The sequence below is a fragment of the Perognathus longimembris genome, chromosome 2 (assembly GCF_023159225.1).
Source record: "Perognathus longimembris pacificus isolate PPM17 chromosome 2, ASM2315922v1, whole genome shotgun sequence".
NCBI lineage: Eukaryota > Metazoa > Chordata > Mammalia > Rodentia > Heteromyidae > Perognathus > Perognathus longimembris.
The window spans coordinates 45355111-45379680 of record NC_063162.1 but is presented as its reverse complement, the minus strand read 5'-3'; the positions used below and the strand labels follow the sequence as shown (position 1 = coordinate 45379680).

At 48.4% G+C, this 24570-nt stretch overlaps 1 protein-coding gene and 1 long non-coding RNA gene across 2 annotated transcripts in view; both read left to right on the top strand.

Moving 5' to 3' along the window:
• The first annotated feature begins 2669 nt into the window (after positions 1-2669).
• Lrrc20 (leucine rich repeat containing 20) overlaps positions 2670-24570 on the top strand; it is a 72446-nt gene continuing 50545 nt past the window's right edge. Inside the window, exons 1-2 of the mRNA XM_048338944.1 lie at positions 2670-2683; positions 3356-3500. Coding sequence (XP_048194901.1) covers positions 3419-3500 — 82 coding nt within the window. The 5' untranslated portion in view covers positions 2670-2683; positions 3356-3418. The remainder of the gene's footprint in view (positions 2684-3355; positions 3501-24570) is intronic.
• On the top strand, positions 6081-13112 carry LOC125346418. The gene is made up of 3 exons (XR_007209929.1): positions 6081-6093; positions 9785-9790; positions 12977-13112. It is a non-coding gene; the product is annotated as an uncharacterized LOC125346418 (long non-coding RNA).

Sequence of the window (24570 nt, the reverse complement as noted above, 5' to 3'; positions counted from 1 at the left end):
GAAAAGAGGAACGAAGGCAACCAGCCCCCTCCACCCTCCCTCCTCCTTCCCCTCTCCTCCACCCTCATCCTTCCCCCTCCTCCCCCTCCTCCTCCTCCTCCCCCTCCTCCTCCCCCTCCTCCCCCCCTCCTCCTTCCCTCCACCCCCACCCCCCTCCCCTCCCCCCTCCTCCCCCATCCTCCCCCTCCTCCCCCTCCCCCTCCTCCCCTCCTCCCCCTCCTCCCCCACCTCCACCTCCCTCCTCCCCTCCTCCCCTCCTCCTCCTCCTCCTCCTCCTCCTCCCTCCTCCTCCTCTTCCTCCTCCTCTGTCCTGGGGCTTGGACTCAGGGCCTGAGCACTATCCCTGGACTTTTTTTGCTCAACGGTAGCACTCTACCACTTGAGCCACAGCACCACTTCTGGCTTTTTCTATATATATGGTGCTGAGGAATCAAACCCTGAACCCAGGGCTTCATGTATGCGAGGTAAGCACTCTACTACTAGGCCATATTCCTAGCCTCTCCCTGGAAAATTTCTAAGGCCTCCCTTCCAATACCTGGAAGAGACTAGTGCCATCTAGCTGGCGAGTCCTGAGACCAAATCAGACCAAGACTGGATAATGACTCCTTTTTCTCCTCTTTGGGATATCCTCCAACTCCCCTGTGTCTCTTAGAGGCTGCCATGTGGGCCTGTGTTTGGGTTGTGGTTCCAGCAAGGCCACCCTTGTATCCTGATTGTTCAAACAGTGCTGACATATGATGATTTCTGATTGATTCAAATTGTTTTGTAGACACTGGGGCCCCTCACATCCTGGGAAGTCTTGCCCAGGAGCTTTTGCAGAAAGTTCCAAGCAGCTTAAAGGGGGAAAAACTTTCTTTACCCCACTTCCCTTAGTCTTTATTTCTGAGCTCCTGGTTGATACTATGTAGTTCTTATTTATCATCTCCTCCTCCTTCTCCTTCTCCTCCTCCCCTCCTCCTCTTCTGTGTTGGTACTGGAGTTTGAAGTCCTGGTCTCAAGCTATCACTTGGATTTTTTTCCCCACTCAGGGCTAGTACTCTACCACTTGAGCCACGCCTCCAGTTCTATATTTGGCTGGTCGATTAGAGAAAGAATTTCCTCAGTATTTGTCTGTCTAGGCTGGCTTTGAACAGTGATCTTCACATCTTAGCCTCCTTTGAATGTCTAGGATTACAGATATGAGCTGCTATACTCAGCAATTAAAGGCTCTGCCTTGAGGGTAAAAGGAACAATAAGCGAAGTAGTCATTTTGTTGGTGCTCTTTGGTTTTGTTATTTGGCCAGTCCTGGGATTGGACTCAGGGCCTGAGCACTGTTCCTGGCTTCTTTTTGCTCAAGGCTAGCACTCTGCCACTTGAGCCACAACGCCACTTCTGGCCACTTTCTATATATGTGGTGCTCGGGGAATCGAACCCAGGGCCTCATGTATGTGAGGCAAGCACTTTTGCACTAGGCCATATTCCAGCCCCTGTTGGTACTCTTTGGAACTCACTCCAGCCTTATGTCATCCTAAATTTGTTCTCCGTTCAATCTGGAGTCCTTACTCTATCTTGAGCCCTATATAACCTGAGCCTGGTGGGATTGGGGTGTGTGTGTTTGTGTGTGTGGTGTGTGTGTGTGTATGTGTGTGTGTGGTTTTACAGCTCATAAACAACCTAAATGACTTGTCCTAAGTCATTAAGTGCTACTGAAACTCAGAGGGAGGAGAGAATTATAAGGCTGGGGAGACTTCCTAGAGGTGGAGAAGTAGGAGTTCTACTCATTCCTTAAGGATGAGTTTCACTGAGTTGCTTGCTGAGACTCATATGAGTAAGAAATGAGACTTAGCAGCTAGTGTCATGCCTGCACGTGTTACTGCTTTGTTTCCTCAAGTAACCTTTGTTGAGTATTTATGTGGCCTAGGTTCTGATCTAGGCAGATCCATATATTTTCTCAGTGTTATTAACTCCGGAAAATGAGTATTGACACATCTCTTACTCAGAGGAAGAAACTGGCCTTAGTAGTTGGAACGCCCCCAAAGCTTCTCAGCTACTAAGGAGTGGAGTTGGGCGTTTTGACCTGTATCAGTGTACCATGTGTCAGCCCCTTGGGAGAGGAGAGGTAGCTTGCCATGAGCACTTTGTCCTTATCTGCTGAGCACCACTCCCACCCACTGCTCTGTGCCCTCCCAGACCTGCCTCTGGCCTGGGTGGGGAGAGTTGGCTCCTCAAGCTGTCTGAGGAGCTGGGGTTGGAGATAGGGAGCTACAGGTGGGATGGACATGGAACTGGCCTGGCCTGGCTGTTGCTACTCAGTCACTTTTACCCTTGTCCTGGTCACTTACCTACTCCTTCTGTCTTAGTTTCCCTACTCTGTAATAAGCAGAAAGTTGGGAACATTTTTATGTCTTTATGTCCTCATGCCTATAACTTTATGATGCTTTATGTATTTAACACTATATATGTATATATGTATAGTGTGTGTCTGTTTGTGTGTTGTGTGTATGTGTGTTGTGTTGGTACTGAGGCTTGAACTCTGCCCAGGCACTGTCCCTTAGCTTTTTCACTTGAGGCTGGTACTCTACCACTTGAACCACAGCTTTACTTCTGAGTTTTGGTGCATTGGAGATAGTCTTCTGGACTTCCCTGTGAAGGCTGGCTTCAAACCTCCATCCTCAGATCTCAGCCTCCTGAAGAGGATTACAGGTGTGAACCAGTGACTTCAGCTGTTTTTCACTTCTTTAAGTCTTTTCTCCCATGGTGATCCAATTTCCCTTCTCTCATTTCCAGCACCTCCCCTCTGCTTGCAGATAAACTCAGCATCAGGCTGATAATCAGATGTACAGGCTAGTGCTGTAACATTCCCCGCAGACTGGCAAAGGGAAGGGAGTTCAAGTTGAGGGCTCAGCAACCTGCAGATTGGGCTCCATTTGCCTTGGCACACCCACTTCCTGCAGTGCAGGAGGAGCCTGGCAGATGGGAATGGGGTGAGCTGAAGGAAGTGCAAGGGCATGGGGCTGGTGGAGGGCAGGTGTCTTTCCTCTGTAGTTGGCTGGGTCCACCTTCTTCCCAACATTCTACCTGTTGAGTCACAGATCAGCACACACCTGAGTCCTTACCTGTTTGGCCACGGGTTCAGCTTGGGTCCTGTGTCTGGTGAGGTCATATATATTTCTTAGGAGGAAAAGCAGGAGGGGCCAGCTGTCTTCTCCTTCTGACAGGCAGATCAGCCTTTGCAAAACCCATTCTGACTGTTGCCTGGGCTGTGGGGCCCAAGAGAGCTGAGTGGCTTGGACCTGTCCCGGGGCTTCCTGGCCACCTGGATCTTGGGGAGGAGGGTGCTGAGGAGGGTGCTTCATGGCCCTGCATTTTCTTCAGGCACAGGCCTCTTTGTGAGAAGCAGACCGGCCTAGGGGCTGGGAGCAGGCTACCTACGGCTGCATGTTGAAGAAGATGGGTGAGGCCGTGGCCAGAGTTGCAAGGAAGGTCAACGAGACGGTGGAGAGCGGCTCTGACACCCTGGGTGAGTGAGGCCTGGTTTTTTCCACTGCCCTGGGATGGTTGGTAAAGTCAGCTGAGAAATGACCTGGGAAGAGATGAAGGGGCCCAGGTGAAGTGTGCCCTGACCATGAAGGCAAGGGCTTGATGGAACTGTGGCTGTACTTGTGGGCAGTTGTGTGTGGTTTGTGTCCCCATGGAAGACATAGTTATTACTATGGAGTACTATTGGGGTATGATCCTGGGTACTAGCCCTTGGACCGACTGAAAGGCAGGCTGGCACCAGCTCGTTGCCCCATGCACGAGTCCTATGCCGCTGTGTCGTGTCACCTTAGTGGATTGTCACAGCTCTCCTGTGGTGACTGATGCCAGGCATGGCTACTCTGTCTTCAGATGAGGACAAGAGGGAGGGGCAACAGATAAGTGGTGTTTTGGGGATTCAGCCCATTTGGGAGGCTTCCGTGCATTCCATATTTTACTTGAGTTGTGAATTGTGTCTTTTGCTTTGCATTGAGTGTAGCATTTTAGCCTGTGAGTTACTCTCAGACTCCAAGCACTTAGGTGAACCATCCTGTTAAGTTGAATTGGGCAGATTTTATTCCATTTTACTTTTATTTTGTTGTACTTTGTACCTGTGCTAGGCTGTCTTCAAACTGCAATTGTCAGCTCTCAGCCTCTGGAGTAGCTCCAGGTTTACAGGTGTGAGCCACTGCCTCTAGCATCAGCATGTTCATGATGAAGCACAGCTGAGGATATAGTGCAAATTACCTGTGTATGCTTGTGTAGGCATGAGTGGTGTGTGTGTGTGTGTGTGTGTGTGTGTGTGTGTCCATGTCTGCCGGGCTTCGCTCTACTCCTCCCCATCCATGTGGGGAGGGGTCCTGGGCTTATCTCTCTCTTCCGTGTGGGATCCATACTCACTCTCTCATGTCCCCCCCCCCCCCCCCCCCGGCCAGTAGGGTTTAGATGCGGGAGCAGGGTCCGGTTGAGCCTCGGTTTGAGTGTGGTCACAAGAACCCAATGCTCGACAGCCCAAGGAAGCCATGGGCACGTGGGGTCTCAGAGACCTTCTCTGGGATGATTCTATTTATTCAAATGAGAAGCCACAAAGATATACCCCAAAGGCGGGCACAGGAGAGGGACAACAGATTGGCCACGAGAGCCAAGTCAAGTGATGTCAGGGGACTTCCTTGTGGGCGGAGGCCCAGCCCCCCAAGGATTGGGTTTCTGGGGTTCCCCTGCCATGCACACGTGCTTGCCCCAGGAGCAGGGGGCTTCTCTTCCTGTTAAAGGCGGAAGAAGGGACGGGCCAAGCCAGCTGTGGCCTCTTAAAGGTACAGCTGAGCCCAACATCTGTTACTCTTTTTTTGTTGTTTTGTTTTGTATTAAATTAGCATATGTTGTAAACATATGGCATATGTAGGCATAAGGCAAATGCTGACATAAGACATATATATAAATATATAAGGGGTAGGTTAAAGTGGCCATTCCGTCTGGCTTTGTCCAGAGAAGCTGGAGTCCTCAGCTGGTTTTCTGCGCCAAGTGCAGGAAGTGCAGACATCATTCATTCCTCTTTTGGCGGTGAGATAGAAGTAGGCTTAAGTTCTGGCATCTCTGGTAGTTCACCACTGGTGACTTAAACATATGTGGTTAGTAAAACATTCTTTTTATATAAACATTGAAGCAAAGGTGCTAACCTTTGCGCTTACTTTTTTTAAAACATTTTTATCATGAAACATTGAAGTTGGGTGTAAACCCTCAGCTCCTATTTCCCTTTAATGGGACTCCCCTAAACCAAATGGTAGGGGAGAGGAGTGGAAGAAACACGGTGCAAAATTTCTTTAATTTTTGTACAAAACTGCAAGCGACACTGCCACAGCTAAATATTGCGCCTCAAGAAATGCTCAAGGGGGGCTGGGGATATAGCCTAGTGGCAAGAGTGCTGCCTCGGATACACGAGGCCCTAGGTTCGATTCCCCAGCACCACATATACAGAAAATGGCCAGAAGCGGCGCTGTGGCTCAAGTGGCAGAGTGCTAGCCTTGAGCGGGAAGAAGCCAGGGACAGTGCTCAGGCCCTGAGTCCAAGGCCAGGACTGGCCAAAAAAAAAAAAAAAAGAAATGCTCAAGGAAGAGTTTAGAAAGCAAACAAGCAGGGAAGGGAAGCTGGCTGCTTTTTTTTTTTTTTACCGCTACCCAGTGTTGCATGCGGGCAAATTTTCTGTATTCTCTTAGAATAGCAGAAGGAATCCAGTACGTTCCTTGTTTTCCTGAAGAGAACAAGAAGAGACATTTCTCCAGAGCAAGCGCTCTGGGTTTAGTTTTCCAATCTGTAAAGGCATATACAAAGCTCTTTCCCACTGTTTTGGGAAGACTTAAAAATTTCTTAAGATATTTTCTTAAGATATTTAATATAAGCATAGCTATCCTTACTAATCATGGGGGCTACTTCCACTCTTTCTCCCTTTTTATTTTTTTCAATTTTTATTTTATTTTTCTTATGACTTGGCAGGGCAACAGGCTGGGTTGGGATAAGGGCGGAGGTCTTTCTTCTGGACTACTTCCTGCTGAGAGGGGGCGAGGTGGTCAAGGGGCCCCTGGTCAGCCTGGCACTGTCCAGTGTTGCTGGCAAAAGTTCTTGTCATTACCAAGAGAATGGAATGGCCATCCGGGCCAATGGGTGTCCTGGTCTCATCTGGGCACCCTGTAGCTTGGCACAGCGGTATGGAAAAGCGAGGATGGCCTTGAACCGCAAGTTTTTCAGGTGGTGACTTTAGGGAGATGTTACTCTGTTAAAAAGAGACTTTTGAAAAGATCAAGCAAAGTATTGACAAGTTCTCAGAGCTGGTTGGCATGAATGACATAAAATATATCCTGGGCATAAGCCAGAAAAGTAGACTGGTTAAGGACATTTAAATCCTCCAGCATATTCTGGTTGGTTGCTGAGTATTTCCTGGCCTTGTAGGCAGATGCCCTTTTGGCTTAAGCAGGGTGATGATTTTAAGAGATTTTTCCTAGTTATTAAAATCCCAAGATAACTCTGTGGCTTTTAACAGCTATGGTGCCTTTAATCTGGCAATTGTTGGCACTCTGGGTTGTTTAAATTTCCATTTAGGAATGTACTTTCAGGCCTTTGTCTTAGCCTTGTTTGCATCTGAAAGACTCTGAACTCAAATGACATTTTTTTTTAAATTCAGGAATCATAATTACAAATTTAGAGGCACTTATTCCTTTAGCTTTATAATAAATTAGTGAGAACCATTAGCTTATTTTGCCATATTTTTTATACATACAGAGTTAATGAGAGTTAACTCTTATCCCTATAGTTATTAATCAAACATACTTTAAATGCTTGCCTGATTATATATAACTTAAGATAGGAGTCTCACATGGAAATTCAGTATCCGAATCATCGGGCTAATATCCAAGATAACTTAGTCGTGTTTACCAGGGTTAAAACACAAGGGATTTTGGCCTCAGCATTTTGCTTTTTCTAATATCTCCAAATTACAAGAGTATCGCAGGATCAATCACATCAGGCAAGCAAACCTTTTAACCATTTAGAAAAACTCTTTCAATTTCTGGTATCTCTGAGCTGGTAATTATAGGAAATCCAACCAAATTATTTATTGCTGTATCAAAACTATTGTTTGCCTTTTTAAAATACCTCCAATTACTTTGTTTTTAGTCGGAAATTTGGGGCTTTTTTTCTTGCTCGCTCTCTCTGCCTGTAGCTGCAAAGCGTGCAGGCAAACACAGGGTGGTGGGGTTCTCACAGACGCAGGCGGTAGCCCCCCCCAGCTGCAGCAAGATCGCTGGTCTCTTGAGTTCCTACCCATCCGCGGTAGCGGCGGGAAAAATTTGGAACCTCCTTTGTCTGTTAACCAAGCTTAGAATTTAGCCCGCAAACTCAGAATTAAAGAGTCTCCGACAGGTGAACATTGACAAAAAACTGAGAACCCCTTTTGTCTCCTTTAAAGCAGATTAACCAGCCTTTCCAGGCCTCAGCGGCGTGGCGGGGGGAGGGAGCACAAAGCAGTTTCCGCCCACCGCCGAGCGCTTCGGGGATGGAGGGGGCGCGCAATACTCTGCACCCCCCCACCCCGTGCTCACACGTCAGCCCAAAGATTTTCGCTCCCAGCGCTCACGCGCTTCCGCCGCCCCGTGCTCGGTGGCCCAAAGATTCTTGCGCTACACTCAGTGCAGCCCACAGCTGCCGGGGCCCCATGTATCGTGAAGAAAAGCAGGCGCCGGTGTGAGGGCAAGCGGCTCCAGATGCCCTGGCGAGTCTCTATGCTCACCATGTCGGGGCCGTGATCTCTTGCGACGGGACGTGGAATTCGCGCCACTGCCTTGGGTCCCGAGTCCCCGGAGGCCAGCGTGCAGTGCTTGTGGCCGCTCCCAAGTTGGGACTTTAAAAGTCGGGGGGGGGGGGGGGGGGGGGGGGAGGGGCCTTGGACTAGGCTGCGGCCACCGCCCTGCCTGGCGCCCCGGGGGAGCGCGAAGGTGCGCGCCCTTCTCTGGGGGCTGCAAAAATCTCTGGGCCCTTGGCCCTTGCCAAAATTCGATCCGGTCTCTTGGACACTGATCGGTTTTGCCCCACCTTTTCTTTCTTTTGGTGGGGGACCAACACTTCCCGGAGAACTCCTCTCTCCATTTTCCCGAGGGCTACCGGAAGCCACAGGCTTACTTGAGTGGGTTCTGTGCCTCCACGTTTGGGCTACCAATTGCCGGGCTTTGCTCTACTCCTCCCCACCCACGTGGGGAGGGGTCCTGGGCTTATCTATCTCTTCCGTGTGGGATCCATACTCACTCTCTCACGTCCCCCGGCCGGTAGGGTTTAGACATGGGAGCGGGGTCCCGGGTGAGCCTTGGTTCGCGAGAACCCCTTGCCCGTCAGCCCAAGGAAGACACAGGCACGTGGGGTCTCGGAGACCGTCTCTGGGACGATTCTAATTTATTCAAATGAGAAGCCACAAAGATATACCCCAAAGGCGGGCACAGGAGAGGGACAACAGATTGGCCACGAGATCTGTCCATCAAGTGATGTCAGGGGACTTCCCTTGTGGGCGGAGGCCCAGCCCCCCAAGGATTGGGTTTCTGGGGTTCCCCTGCCATTGCACACGTGCTTGCCCCAGGAGCAGGGGGCTTCTCTTCCTGTTAAAGGCGGAAGAAGGGACGGGCCAAGCCAGCTGTGGCCTCTTAAAGGCACAGCTGACCCCAACACATGTCCGTCTGTCCATCCCACTGGAGCATAGGCTCCACCACTGTGGAGTGAAAGGTGTATTGTGGTTACAGAGGACTAGAGCAGAGTCCTGTCTTGGAAGACGCATTTCGTTATAGATAGGCAGGCTTTGGCTATAGAATGGATGTTTATAGGTGAGTAAACTTCCTGGGGCATGTGTCTTTGTGTCTCTAAGGCTGACAGTGGATCATTTTTACAGTGGTTACTGCTCGAGCAAGGACCTAGACTGGAAAGGTAAAATGTTTTTCTGAGCTGTCACTCATCAAGTATGTCTAGAATGCAGACTTGGGGCAAAGGGTGGTGGCCCAGGATGTAGAGGGACATTCAGTCTTCGGGATAAGGGTGGGCACTGCCTCTTCCAAGAAATCCTCAGCCTTACCCCATTTCTTCCTCCCTATCTCTGCAGAGCCTCTTTAGAGGGCATGGATCCTGTGGTCTTTTGCCACTCCTGTGCTGCCTCCTTCCAGCCCAGGCTAGTCAGGTACTGTGCTAGCACATGGCAGCATGGATTGTTGAACTGAGACAAAGTACATACAGTGACTCTTCTACCAGAGAGCTAACTTGCTGTTGGCTTTGGAGCCGAGTCTCTGAGCAAGTCTTAACCCCTGGTGAGCTATTGGGTCTGGGCCATCCATCAAAATGTCTGGGTGTCTGCATTCATCACTGATATGGTTGTGATGATCCCCATGTTCAAAGGTCTCCATTACTGATATTGCTAATATCCAACAAGCCAGCCTTTGGGTGCTAGGATCCTGGGTTGTCAATCTGGTACAGTAGCAGATTGCTGAGGCTCGCCTGTTGAGCTTTAATTTCTTCATCTGTGAATGAGGATGTTGTTGTGTTTACCTCCTTTGGGTGATTAAATGATGTCTGTCATGTGCTTGGCATGCTGTGAGCTCAGAAAATGGCTCTGTGTGTGTGTGTGTGTGTGTGTGTGTGTGTGTTTCGTCTTGGGACTTGAACTCAGGACCTGGGCACTATCCCTGAATTTCTTTTGCTCAAGGCTAGCACTCTACCACTTGAGCTACAGCTCCACTTCTGGCTTTTTTGGGCAGTAAAGTAGAGATAAGAGTCTCAGACTTTCCTGCCCAGGCTGCTTTCAAACCTGTGGTTTGAAAGAGATCCTCAGATCTCAGCCTCCTGAATAGCTAGGCACCTGGCTTGGAAGCTATTATTTTCAGTTTTTCCTCGTTCTCCAAATTTGGAGTTGGGGCCCTGGTTCTCACAGCGTGGGCACACCATTCCAGGGGTCACAGACAGGTCTCCATTGTCTGCTTCTTGTTGCATCCAAGTGCAGAGTGCAAAACAAATTGGCAAGTGTCTGCGTGACATCTCTGTTTTGTTTTTTTGTTTTTTGCCAGTCCTGGGCCTTGGACTTAGGGCCTGAGCACTGTCCCTGGCTTCTTTTTGCTCAAGGCTAGCACTCTACCACTTGAGCCACAGCACCACTTCTGGCCATTTTCTGTGTATGTGGTGCTGGGGAATTGAACCCAGGGTTTCAGGTATATGAGACAAGCACTCTTGCCACTAGGCCATATCCCCAGCCCCTGCGTGACATCTCTGACTTAAAGTGTCAGGGGATGGGAGGACCCATGCAGCTCCATCTTATCCAGCTGTGGTGGGAGCTGAGGGATCCTGGGAGAGGGAGAACTGAATTATGACCTGGAAAGTTGGGGGAGCCCCCTGGGAGAGGAGACCACCATCCCAGGCATTGGGAGGGACACAGTTGGAAGATCTGCTGGGGAGCCTGGACTTCAGCCTATGTGGGCATGGGAGTTTGACATTATATGAACAGGCTCATATAATCTAGTCTGGGCTGTATATAGTCAGCAAGTACCTGCTGTGTAACAAGGAGTTCAGGAGCACCCATCGAGGTAAGCCTGGGGCCTGAGACCAGTCTACCCACTGTGAGACAGTGAGACGGCAGTTGAAATAGTCCTAGGAGGCTTCCTGGGGGAGGTGGGAATTGATGGTTTGTTTTTTTTTTTTTTGCCAGTCCTGGGCCTTGGACTCAGGGCCTGAGCACTGTCCCTGGCTTCTTTTTGCTCAAGGCTAGCACTCTGCCACTTGAGCCACAGTGCCACTTCTGGCCATTTTCTATATATGTGGTGTTGGGGAATAAAACCCAGGGCTTCATGTATATGAGGCAAGCACTCTTGCCACTAGGCCATATTCCCAGCCCCCCCTTTTTTTTTTTCTTGGACTCAGGGCCTGAGCATTATCCCTGGCTTCTTTTTGCTCAAGGCTAGCACTCTGCCACTTGAGCCACAGCGCCACTTCTGGCCGTTTTCTGTATATGTGGTGCTGGGGAATTGAACCCAGGGCTTCATGTATAAGAGGCAAGTATTCTTGCCACTAGGCCATATCCCCAGCCCGAGGTGGGAATTGAATTGGGTCTTGAGAGACAAGTGAAGGTACTCAATATGATTCTCATAAAAACAGCAAGCAATATTTGAAACACCTCAATATCTAATCCCATGAAGTGGCTTAAATTTAAGTTGAGGCACAGTTTTATAGTGTTATTTACGCAGCCCCTAACAGCGGTGACTTACATCTCTGAATAGAGATAAACATTCTCATGTTACATGCATTCGGAAATACAAGGTCCTAAACAGCCTATTAGTAAGGTACTGATTGTGCAAAACATATGTGTACATGTAGAAAAGAAGATGGAAGGAAGTAAAACAAGATGTAAATGAGAATCAGAAAAATACCACCTGTACTTTTGAAATGAGCTGTGATAACTGCATTACTGTCAAAATTTGAGAAGAACAGAATAGCTACTGTACTGGGCAGCACTTCTGTCTTATGCAGGTGATCTGCAGGTGCATGGGAGCCCCAGAAACAGGCTGGAAATAGCGAATTATGGCTGTTCTCATCACAACACCCTCCCTCTCCCAGCCTTCTGGGTGCTGCTGAGCCAGTGTTGCTGCTGGGTCTGAGCCTGTAACCTGAACTGTGGATCCTAGCCCTGTTCCCCCCCACCCCCAGCCGACTCCAGCTTCTTTCTCCCTCAGCAAGTGGGCTCCTTTCCATCTGGCCCTCTGAAGGCCTCTAGCTTGAACTGAAGCCACTCCTGTCCCAGCCCCTCCCTCTCCCAGTAATAGCATCATTTTCTAGACTTTTAGGAGCAGTATTCAGCTTCCTTCCTGACTCCTCCTGGGGGCAGACCCCTCCTCAAGTTACTACTTCCTCTGTGGGCCACCTCAGGCTGGTCTGGACTCCCTTGGGTCCTGAACCCCCAAGGGCCTCAGTCTGACCTTGTCCTTCTCTTTAGTGGTCTGTGGGCTAGGCTGCTGTGCCCCTGTCTGTTCCAAGGCAGAGACACACAGACTGCTGTGTGCCTGGACTTTGCTCTTTGTGGGGGCCCCTGGAACCAACCCCTGGTGGATAAATGTATTTATAGAAATACAACAATCCTCCTGGGTAGCTGGCATCATAGGCATGAGCTGCCCCACTAGGCCTCATCTATTTGTCTTTGATAAGATGTCTATTTACATTTTTTTCTCATTAACTTTTTTTTTTTGCCAATCCTTGGGCTTGAACTCAGGGCCTGAGCACTGTCTCTGGCTTCTTTTTGCTCAAGCCTAGCACTCTACCACTTGAGCCATAGCACCACTTCTGGCTTTTTCTATATGTGGGGCTGAGGAATTGAACCCAGGGCTTCATGTATACGAGGCAAGCTCTCTACCACTAGGCTATATTTCCAGCCCTCTCATTAACTTTTGAAGGCTATGTATATATTCTGTGTTTTGTAGTATGGTTTCCAGACTTAGCCTTGTCTTTTATTCTCTTCACAGCATCTTTTGAGGAAGAGATATTGTTAATTTGAAGCTTAATTTTTTTTTCCCCCTCTGGACATTGTTGAAAGTGAACCATGCAACCGTGGGCAGAGATGGGAGGAAGGGAATGGGAGAGAAAGGGAACAGATGATACTATGCAAAAGGAAGGAAATGTACTTAATACCTGACATATGTAAAGATAATACCACTGTATATCACCTCAAAAACAGCAATAAAGTAGTTTTTTTTTCTGATACTGGGACTTGAACTCTGAGGCTTTGAGCTTGCTTGGTCATGGCTGGTGCTATACCACTTGAGCCATGTCTTCACACTGGCTTTTTTCTGCTTAATTGGAGATGGAATTTCAAGGGCTTTTCTGCCTTCTTGGCTTTGAACTATAATCCTTTGGATGTCTTGAGGAGCTAGGATTACTAGCATGAGCCATCAATACTCGGCTTCATTTTTTCCTTTATAGATGATACTTTTGGGCTGGGCACATGGCCTAGTGGCAAGGGTGCTTGACTTGTATACATGAAGCCCTGGGTGCGATTCTCCAGCACCACATATATAGAAAATGGCCAGAAGTGGCGCTGTGGCTCAAGTGGCAGAGTGCTAGCCTTGAGCAAAAAGAAGCCAGAGACAGTGCTCAGGCCCTGAGTCCAAGGCCCAGGACTGGCAAACAAGACAAACAAAAAAAAAGATGATACTTTGGGTATTGTCTAGGTACCTAACTCAAAGGCACAGATATTTCTTCTTCTCAGAATTATGAAAGTATTGGGTAAACAAAAAGTCTCTGGGAAGGGGATAGTGATCTAAATTTTAAGGTGGCCTTCTGTGGCTCAAAATTTGAGAACAATTTGGAAATAAATTATTTCCCTTGATGCTTACAGAGAGCTGGGCAGGACCCCGTCTACCTGTCTAGGCAGGCCTCTGCATGGTTATAGAGTCAACAAATAGAAATGAAATGGGGTGCAATACTGTGATGTGGTACACCACTTGCGGGGGAGGGGGCGCGGATGACCATGACTGAGCAGCTATCGGAAGCTGTAAAATAACCCATCAGGGAGATCAGGACTGTGAGATCTGAGCCCTTCCCATCACACAGGCCAAGCACTTTTCTCCCACATTCGCCAGCAGATGGCGCCCTGTCACTGGTCCTTCTGGTGACAGGAACCTGAAACCCACTGTGCTCCCAGACTCCTTCCCAGCCCAGCTCATTTCCTAGTCTGGCCTACAGAGGGCTCTGATCTCACAATACCTTTTTTGGAGTAAGATCACTCAGGAAGTATTTACTATAGAATCCACTGGCTGCCTTTTGTCAATATACACTGAGCAGCTGCTTGTGTGCACCCTACTTTGGGAATCTCTTTACATCTCTGTGGCTCAACCTCCCCACTGCTCATACAGGGCTGTTTCCAGGCACCTCTGGATCTCTGCACATTGTCTTTGGCCCTTGGAGTCTGAGAGTGTGGACTGTGGGCTGCCCATGGCTACAGAAGTGGTCAGTAAACACTTGTGCAGGGGTCAGGGTCTGTGTCTGGCCAGATGTGTGCAAGCACAGAGAAAGGGGTGTGATGTTATTACTCAGAGGCAAACAGCCAAGTTGGAAAAACAAATCAATGGAGCTCCAGGAGCAAGGCAGCTTCACTGAAGGCAAACTGGTTCTGTGCAGCAGCAGGCAGAAATACAGGAGCTGGGCCTGAGTTTAGGCTCCCTTGTCTTAGAGGTGGGTGCTTAGTGTCGGCTGCCCTGGGCATCTTGCAGGGCTCTGGCTGCATCTGAGCAACTTTTGAGAGCAGCAAATGCTCAGAGAGTGGGTACAGTGTGTCCTGTCCAGATAGTGGGAGGCAGAGCCTGCTGGGAGGTGAGGAGAGAGCCAGGTAGGGCTCTGGCAAATGCTGCCAGCCATGAATGGGCTAGCATTGCCTCTTTGTGTCCAGGTGATGTGGGGTTCTATGGGGGCCTGTCTGGACACCATGGCATAAAGGTACAGGAGGGTTGTGGAGGGAGCAGGAGCGCCTCAGCAACAGGGAGGCAGATTCTGGGGTGGAGGGGAGCAGATTTCCCCTGGCCTTCCCACTTGGGGGAATATTTAAAACATGGACATGTCTCATGGAAAAGCAACAGTAATCTGTGGGCCCAAGGTGTAGGTCAGGGGGCACAGGAGGGTAGATTGGGAGAAGCCAGGCTTCCCTTGCCCTGTCCTCTGGTCTACTGGTCCCTTTCTCTCACGGCATAGCGTCTTGTGGGACCAGAGGAGCAGCTGTGTTGCCTTGTTGGGGTCAAGTTGGCTAGCTATGAAATTGCTAGGGCTAAGATTGGTTGGCTGGGGCCTGGGACTTGTTCCATTTCTAGCAGTGGTGGGAGAGGCCACACCCAAAGCCATACAGATGTGGCCTAGGTCTCCTCACTGAGCTTCCTTAGACCCTCCTAGAGCTTTAAAGCATCAATGGCCAAAAGCCTTGCCCACTCCATTCTAGCTCCGTTGTGGATCTCAGGCTTCCAGAGGCAGAAAGAATAAGATGGGGGAAGGGGAGGGGACAGGGGCTGATCCCAAACCCAACCAGCTTATTCCCTGTATGCCCCATTTCCCACTGGGCTCCCCTTGGGGAGGACTCGTAATACCTGTATCACAGTGATGATCAAATGAATCTCCTCATCCCATGGGTACACACCACACAATCTTCTCTCAGTCTTCCCTCTTCTGGACCTTCTGCTGTGGAGATGGTTCTGAGTTTTCACTAGGGAAGCCCAAAAGAAGGGGTTTGGGGATGTATCTCCACAGCAAGGACACTGAGATTCAGATGGGCAGTGACTTGTGGAGGAGACACATACGGGGAGGTAGGTCCCTGGCTGGCCAGTGGGAAGGTCCTGTGAGTGTACACCATACTCACAGACTTGACAGGAAGCTGGATCTGCTCGCATTCTTTGGTGTTGAACTCTCAGGACACTGATGAAGCATCATGCTGGGGGCTTTGCCTGGAAGAAGTGGCAATGCAGCTGAGCCTTTAGGTGAACCAGGTATAGGATGTGGGCATGAGGCAGAGGGGATCCTAGGTGAGGGGATCCTAGGTGAAGGTATCTGAGGGCAAAAGCCTGGCAGCCTGCAGGGGGGAAGAGCACAGTAGCAGGAGTTAAGCCAGGGGTGAGGCAGAGGTTGACTTCAGATTTTTAAGGGCCCACAGAGTCACTGTGAGAGATTTGTAAAATGATGTTGTACTTTACACAGGAGTCAGAGTTGAAAGAGAGAATATGAGTAAAGATCTCACACAGAAGCTGGGCACTGGTGGCTCATGCCTGTAATCCTAGCTATTCAGGAAGATGAGACCTGAGGATTGCAGTTCAAAACCAGACCAGGCAGGAAAGTCCATGAAACTTTTATCTCCAGCTAACCACCAGAAAACTGGAAGTGCTGCCGTGGCTCAAAGTGGTAGAGTGCTAGCCTTGAGTGGAAAAGCTCAAAGACAGTGCCCAGGCCTCGAGTTCAAGCTGCACCACTGACAAACAAAATACAAACAAAAATTCACACAGAATCAAAATGACCAGTGAAGGGTAAGAGCTCACATTTCCTTAAGTGCCTCAGTTTCACATACAACACATTTCTTGGTTTAATCATCACTAACTCTTGGGAATGACTGTGGTTATCCCATATTATAGGGTGGAAACTGAGGCACAGAAGGGCAAAGCAACTTCCCCACAAGGCCACACTGCTAAGAAAGGATTGGGAAGGGATTTGTATCCAGCACATAAGGGCAGAGCCCACATGCTCAGCCCAGCAGAGACTGTTGTTTGGGTGGTTAGGAGGTGCTGGTTTGTGCATAGCAAACCCATGCTGTAGGAAACCATGCTGTAGCTTCCTATTAGAGTCACATGGGTGGCCCCTGAATTTAGTTAAATTAAATGAGTGTTTGAGCTGCCACTGCTGTCTCTAATCTGGCTTGGTGACAGGAGTCCCAGGTAGCTTTTTGTTTTTTATTAATTTTTGTCAAAGTAATATACAGAGGGGTTACAGTTTCATACGTAGGGCAGTGAGTACATTTCTTACCAAATTTGTTACTTCCTCCTTCATTACCAGGTGGCTTTTGATCAGGAAAATGATGTGACTCAGCCGGGCTTAAGATGATCACTTGATAGATGTAAGATGGCCTTAGGAAACCCAGGAAAGAGGCCAAGTGGCATCTTCAGGAGGTAAAGCTGGTGGGCAGAGACTCATAAAGTGGGTGGAGGGCCAAGTAGGCACCTGGTTATCTAGGGAAGCCTGGGCCCTTTGTGGTGGATAGTGGGATTAGATGAGTTGAGGTCCCTGCACAACCTGCTTCAAGACAGCTGGAAATGGAGATTTCTGCAGAAGAGCCCTGTCCCATGCTACCTGCCTGCTCCTGGTACACTGGAACAATATTTCCTTATTTGTGCTGGTACTGAACTCGGGGCTTTGATTCTGTCCCTTAGCTTTTTCCGCTCAAGCCTAGTGCTATACCACTGCAGCTCCATTTCTGGCTTTTTGTTGCTTAATTGGGCTTTCCTGCTTGGGCTGGCTTTGAACTGTGATCCTTAGATTTCAGCTTCCTGAGTGGCTAGGATTACAGACATGAACCATCAACATCCAGCTTGGAGCAATGTTTTTTTAAAAGGGGAAACTACCTTTGCAACTTCATGGATTATTCTGCAGCTCCAAAAAGTGTGTTTGCAGAAGAATACAAATGTTCTACCTCAGAGAAATAATCAAATAGATAGTTTGGAGACTTTAAAAGATGACTTTGCTCAAGTATGAAACTGTTAGCTTTGGGATAAACAAATTGACCAGGCAGAGAAGTTTATTAAAACTAAATCCTTTCAGAAATACCAAAGTGGCTGAGGCTGGTTAGATTGCTAGTGACAGAGGTACATATTGGAGGGACCCAGCAAAATCAGGCATTCTTCCATGCAGCCACTAGCAAAACCTGAGCTGCAAATGTAGGACTGCCTACCTGGGGTGAGCTCTTGCTCACTAAGTTCAGGACATTATAGTCAGTGCTAGGAGTTAGGTGCAGCCAAAGATCGTTATCTTCTAAGATGAGGGTGAATTTAAGACCCTTCTAATTGGTGTCAGCCTTGCCTTGGCTAATTGGGATTTTGCTAAAATGCATATTTTTGTCATGCTCCTATTTATCCCTAAGATTACTTAGTTTGTCATGTTTTTCTTGGCAAACATTTATTCGTCATGTGCTGTGTCTGTGTACCGCCCTGCGGAGGTGGACACGCTGGGAAGGTGAGAGGAAGAAGGGAGGTAATTACTGAGCCCTAGCAGGTGTCCTATTAAGCTTTTGTGCTGGCTGTTATTCCTGTTTGAATCCTCGTTTGCCCAGATCTTTATGTATCCTGTGTTTTTTTTCCCCTTGCCTCAGCTAAATGCTGCTTTCTGTGGAAAATGCTTCCGCTCCACCTCCATTATCACCTGCTGTCCCAGGATGCTGTTTTGTTTCCTTGCTAGGCATTCTCTGTCTGTGTTCACATCTGTGTTTATTGCCTTTCTCCCCACTTACCAGAGCCTAAGCTCCTCCCAGGCTGGGACTCTGTCCAGCTCTCCATCCTTCACTGGACAAGGATAGATGCTAGCCTGTTGTAGGTAGCCTGGAAATAATTATGGGATGAATAAGTGCCTCTGATTTGCTTAACAGCTCTGGAGAGGTGTGATTTTTTTTTTTTTAATATCAAGGAAGGAGAAAATGGACTCTGAGTTGCAGATATTTGCCTTGATTCTCCCATCCAGCAAAGCTTGTGCAGGAATTTTGTTGTACAGTGAGAAAACAAAGAAGCCACATTTTGAGAGGTGGAATTGGGAATTTATTAGAAGGCCAGTGAATGCAGGTAGATTCTTGTCACAAAGACCTGCCCTGCAGTGAATTCACTTGACATTATCAGAAAACTGAGCCATGAGAGCTGGAGTGGAAAGAAAGAACAACAACAACAAAAATACCAACAAACCAGATCAACCCCAATCTAGAGCTGAAATGGGATGCCATGGTGATCAGAGAAGAGCCAGGAGACAGGACACAAACACAGACATATGTGGCATAGAGTAATGGCATCTTAGCTGGTCCAGGCCTAAATAGGGTCAGGTCACCGGGAAGGGTGATAGGGAGCTTGAGTGGTCTTGACCCAAGATTGGCAGGTCTAGTAGCCTATTGTCCAAGTCCCCACCCCTGCCTCTAGGAATTCAGGCACGCCCATCACCTAGGAGGTGGGACTTCCTTGCCTCCACCATGAAGACAAGATGGCACCAGTTAAATTGTTATCTATGTGTAAATTATCCGAGAAGCCACATATTGAAGGATTGAATCTTGGAGTTTTTATTAGAGCATTAGCAGTCTGCAGGCAGCCAGTTGTTACAAAGGCCTGCAGCCACACATACCCTTAACACTATCAGGAAACAGGCCAGAGAGGGAAGAAAGAACAAAAACAATACCAACAAACCAATCTAGCTCCAATGGAGAGCTGGCTTGGGACACCATGGTGATGAGAGATGAGACAGGAGACAGGACACAGGATGCGAACATGGAGACATGTGGCATGGTGTAATGGCACCTGAGTTGGCCTGACTCTAAATAGGGTCAGGTCAGGGGGCAGGATCACAGGAAGCTCCCAGTCCCAGGCAACTGATTGACAAGTTCAGTAACCTATAGGTCAGGTGCCCACCCTTGTCTCTAGGGATTCAGGAACACCCATCACCTGGGGATGGGACTTCCCTTTCTCTAGGAATCCAGGCACTCCCATCAAGACAAGAAGCCAGGTAGTACAACTCGCCATATGGCCAATGTTGGTGCTGGCCAGTGAAGTAAAGTGGAGGTTCACTACAATGAAACAGAGTCCCTCCCAAGGGAGGGGATTCCTGGTTCCCCCAAGAGTCCACCACACAGTCTCCAGCTACAAGATGATAAAAAGATGGATTTATTGGGGAAGTAAAAAGTAAACAAAAAGTGAACCGACCGGCCTTGGTTGCAGTCCAGACTGAGGAGCCAAAACTGCTGACCACGTGTGCAGGATCAGGGACCAGACTCGGGAGCTGGAACCGCCCGCACGTGTGCAGCCCAGACTCGGAAGCTGGAACCGCGTGCCCGTGTGGCCCTTCCAGCCTTGTTATAAGGCAAACATCACAGTCAAACTTGCCACACGCAGGTGGCCAATGAGGATACAGCACTTACAGAGCATGCTAGGCCACACGCAGGTGGCCAATAGAGTTACAGTCTGTCTCATAGTATCTGTTTGGACCAACCTATCATTCTAGTTAGAATTGGTACATAGATTTGACATCAGGTGGATACGCCTAACCATGGGAGGGCACAGGTTTCCCTTGAAGCTCACAGGCCTCAGGTGGTCAATTTACATAACTTATCATAATAAAGGGGAGCCTCCCTGGATAGGGTCGGGTAGAGCTTAGTGAAGATAGAGTTGGCTTCTGCTCTAATCTGAGCTGGAGTCATCCTGAAGTCCTTCCACAGTTAATGATGGCACTAGCCAGATCTGACCTCCCTACTACAGTCAGATCTGACCTCCATATTACAAATCCAGTATCACATGGCCAAGATGATTTGAACTTGAGTCTTTTGGCCTATTGTATGGTCGGCCTCTTGTGCTGTCTTCAGTATTCTACCCACCACATGAGAGACTCAACTCCTGCTCTGAAAGAGGCCGCTACCCTGCCAAATGCATTAGTAATTGCCATGTTTGCGTAGGGATATGTGTAAGATATCACAGGATAGGGGCGGAGGGCCTGACAGCTGGTAAAAATGCAATAAAGACATGAGCATCCTTTTTTGTTGTTGTTGTTCAGTCATGGGGCTTGAGCTCAGGGCCTGGATGCTGTCCCTGAGCTTTTTTGCTTCAAGTTAGCACACTACCACTTTGGCCATGGCACCACTTCCGGTTTTCTGGTGGTTAAGTGGACATAAGAGTGTCATAGATTTTCTTACTAAGGCTGGCTTCAAACAATGATCCTCAGATTTTCAGCCTCCAGAATGGCTAGGATTACAGGTGTGCACCAGTGCCAGGCTGACGTGAGCATCTTATAGACCTAGAGCCTGAGGCCATGAGGTCACTCGATGCATGAAGGGCTGGAGCAGATCAGAATCTGGGTCCTCATTCTATAGGGCAAGATCTTCAAAGCGGAAGTAATGCTCTACCCTTTCCTTACTTATTGTGTGAATTTGGACCTTAGTTTCCTTATGTGCAGAAGAGGATGGATACCAGCCCTTTCTCTTGGCAGTAGTTGTCAGGACTCATGGGGTGATAGTGCTGACTGTGGTTATCCCTACAGAAGACCCCAGAGCCTGTCCAGGCCTCCAAAGGCCCAGGTTGGCTTTCATGGCTTCCTCTGGGACTAGCTGAGGCCCTTCAGAGCTCTTGGTGGCAGTGCTGTCAGTATCACTGTGGCTGTTTTGATTCTTCTTCACAGCAATGTATTTGCAATGAGTCACTGATTATAGCCCATCAGCTAATTATCTCGTCACTCACTGGCATTTGATTGTATTCTATGTAGAGTTCACTTTTGCTTTAAATGACCATATTGGTATGTTTCTTCTTGCTGTGTCTGACTGGCTTGCCAGGAAGAAACAGGGGTTGTGTTCCCCTGAAAGTCTCACGGATGGTACAGCACAGGTGGGTGGCTTCTCATGAAATTGTCCTCTTCTTTCTTGGGGAGCAAAGGAGCTGGAGCACATCTGTAAGAGATGCTCAACTAAAATCAGTTATCTTTGTAGCTGAGCATGGTGGTGCATGCAAGCCTGTCCTCTTGGCCCTTAGGTGGTGGAGACCTGAGATGGCAAGTTTGTAGCCAGCCTGGACTACATAATCAGAACTTGCCTCCAAACTAAGAGCTCTGAATCCTCATAGCATCAGCTCCTGTTTACCCAGTGTAACTGACTGCCAGGCCCCATGCAGACATTCATTTTATGCCTTTAGTATATCCCTAAGGTTATGCGGCCACCACCACTCTCTAATTCTACAGCATTTCCATCACTCATGAAACAGAGCCTTTCCTTTCTCATAGCTGCAGTCAGCCCCACACTTCTATTTTCCCCCCTGCTTACCTCCACCCCTGGCCACCACAAGTCTGCTTTCTGTCTCTATAGTCTGCCTCTTTCGGACATTGCTTATAATTAGAATCATGAAACATTTGTCCTTTCCTGACTTACTTTTTTTACTTAGCACCATGAAGGTTCACCTACATTATAGCCTTTGAAAGAATTTCCCTTCCTTCCTTCCTTCCTTCCTTCCTTCCTTCCTTCCTTCCTTCCTTCCTTCCTTCCTTCCTTCCTTCCTTCCTTCCTTCCTTCCCTCCCTCCCTCCCTCCCTCCCTCTCTCCCTCCCTCCCTCCCTCCCTCCTCCCTCCCTCCTCCCTCCTTCCCTCCCTCTCTTCCTTCCTCTCTCCCTCCCTCCTTCCCTTCCTTCTGCAATTCTGGAGTTAAACTTAGGGCCTTGTACTTGTTAGGCAGTTACCTTGCCACTTGAGCCTTGCCCCCCAACTCTCTTTGCTTTAGTTACTTTTCAAATAGTAGCTTACATTTTTGTGCCCAGGCTATCCTGGATCGTGAACTTCTCTTCAGTTTTCCTGCATAGCTGGGATGATAGGTATGTACCACTATACCTGGCTTTATAGATTACAATAAGAGGGCAATAATTTTTTCCAGACTGGCCTCAAACCTCCTGATCACCACCTCCCAAGAAGATGGAATTGTAAACATGAGTCATTGCACCTGGCTTAATTTCATCCCTTCTTATAGATGAATAATATTTCATTGTATGGAGAGACCATATTTTATTTATCCATTCGCCCATTGGTGGGCATTTGGGTTGTTTCTACTTTCAGGCTGTTGTGAAGGATGAGGCTGTAAAGATTCACATGCTGGTTTTGTGTGAAATCCCCTCTTCACTGTACTGAAGAAGACCCTAAGCTAGAGTGACTTACTTGTGGTCCCACCCCAAGAAAACTGGCCCCAGAGAAGCCTTGATTTGAACCTGAGATCTTCCTTCTTAAGTGTGTGTCTTGGGTGAATAGCATGTATCCTGCCTGGGTGTGTGACACCTGAGCAGGGGACCCAGGTCCCAGTGTCCCCCTCGCAGCAGACACACTGCAGCTACCTCATTAGCTTGTCAGGTTGGGGTCTCACATAGGTTGATGATAAAGTACCTATGAGATTCAGGATTCATGTGTGCAGCAAGTCTTGGGTGCAGCCACTGTGCTCCATAGCCAATGGAGCTTTGCCCTCTATTCTCGATGTCCCTATCAGACCAAGTCTCTGAAGACCCAGCTTTGTTGGCACAAGAGCAGCTGGATGTCATTTACTTTAAACTGAGGGTGTTTATAAAAAGTCACAGTGCCTGATCTAAAAATTCTGTGTAATTCAGGCCCTTATAAGGTAGAAAATGAAATAACCCTCCCTAAATTCTCAGCCACCCTTCTTGCAACCCAGAAATGACTCTTCCAGAAGTAGCTTCTGCCCATCTCTCTCTACCTTCCATTCTTGCTACTGCGATTGTGGTGGATCATTCTAGACTTCTGCAATGCTTAGTAAGCACTTCTTCCTGTGACATTACACAGGAAACAAGAGGGAAACACTGCTGTAGAGACAAAAGGAGTTAAACACCAAAACAATTCCAAAAGGCCTGAAAGAAGAGGTCTTAGGAAAGGGGAGGGAGAGGGAAAGGAGGGAGAAGAGAATGGAGAGAGGACCAGTCAAGGGGATGGGGCTCCTGCTGTTCTATGGGCCTCTGGCAGCTATAGGTTCTCTGAACACTGAGCCAGGTACCTCTGCTAAGAGTCATGGGCCGCAGTGCTGGGTGACTCCTGTGCAGTGAGCAGTTTACTGTTTGCCTATATTCTATCTGTGTATCCTTGCTCTGCAGAGTAAGTAGCATTTCAGAGACCGGAAGTCTGACTCTCTCACTGGCACTATTTAGTGCCAGAATATATGTCCTGAGTCTCTAGTATTTGCTTCTTCCTGGAGGTGCTGTCATGTCATCTGCCAAAGTGGGTATTGGCTAATCTCAGTGAGCCTAGGTCTGGGCTTTCATTTCCATGTTCCAGAAAAATGTCTTTTTGTGAGATCAGGCCCTTGGGTGAGAGCTCTCTGTGGCCCTCAGACCATATTCTGGCCTGTTAGGCAGCTCTGTCTCAGTGCCTGGGCTCCAATCCTCCATTTGTGTCTTCTGCCTCAGTTTCCACAGTGGTAAAATAGTATGGAGGAACAGAATAGTTCTGCTCCTCATTCTCTACTGCTGGTGAGGTGGTAGTGAGAGTGTATAAAGTGCTTGGGCACTTTGTATTACATGCATACACAGACACGCACATTTTGGCAGTTTTGAGTTTGAATTCAGGGCCTTGAGCTTGCTTGCCAAGCCCTCTACTACATTAGAATAGCGCTACTCCAATAGCATATTAGAATAATCAAAACAGCTTTTCAAAGCCCTGACTTCCATCCTGGATCCCGCTAATTGAATTTGCATCTCTGGGATGAAACATAGTTCTTAGAGGTCTGCACAGCCCCTCAGGCACTTCCAGTGCAAGGCCAAGTCTGAACAGCACTGTTTGGAGTCCAGAATGGCAAATACCAGGTCTCTGGAGATGATTGGCTACAACCTGGCTTTTTACTGGGACATAGCCAAGGGCTTAAGAGGCTCTTGAGCTCCACAATCAGTAACAAATGCAAGCTCTTGATATACTTGGACATTTCTTACATCTGGCCTTTCAACTCAAGTTTTCCTCAAGCTCCATGGAAACTAGTTTGTAGTGTTCCATTGTGAACCATGGGAGATCTGCCTGCACACCTGAAATGTGATAATCCATTCCTCCCCCCAGCAGCTGACTGTCCCAGGCAGGAGATTCAAATTCTAGTGGAATCACTTAGCAGTATAGACGTGTGTGTATGTGTGTGTGTGTGCATGCGCATACGCATGCATGCGTGCGTGGGTTACTGTTAGGATTTGGCATTATTACTGGGAGAATTTTGTTTAAGGATTTTGTATGATTGGGGTTAGGGTCAAGAAATGAGTGCAGTTTAGGGCAAGACTGCAATTTATTTTAAGGATGAGTGG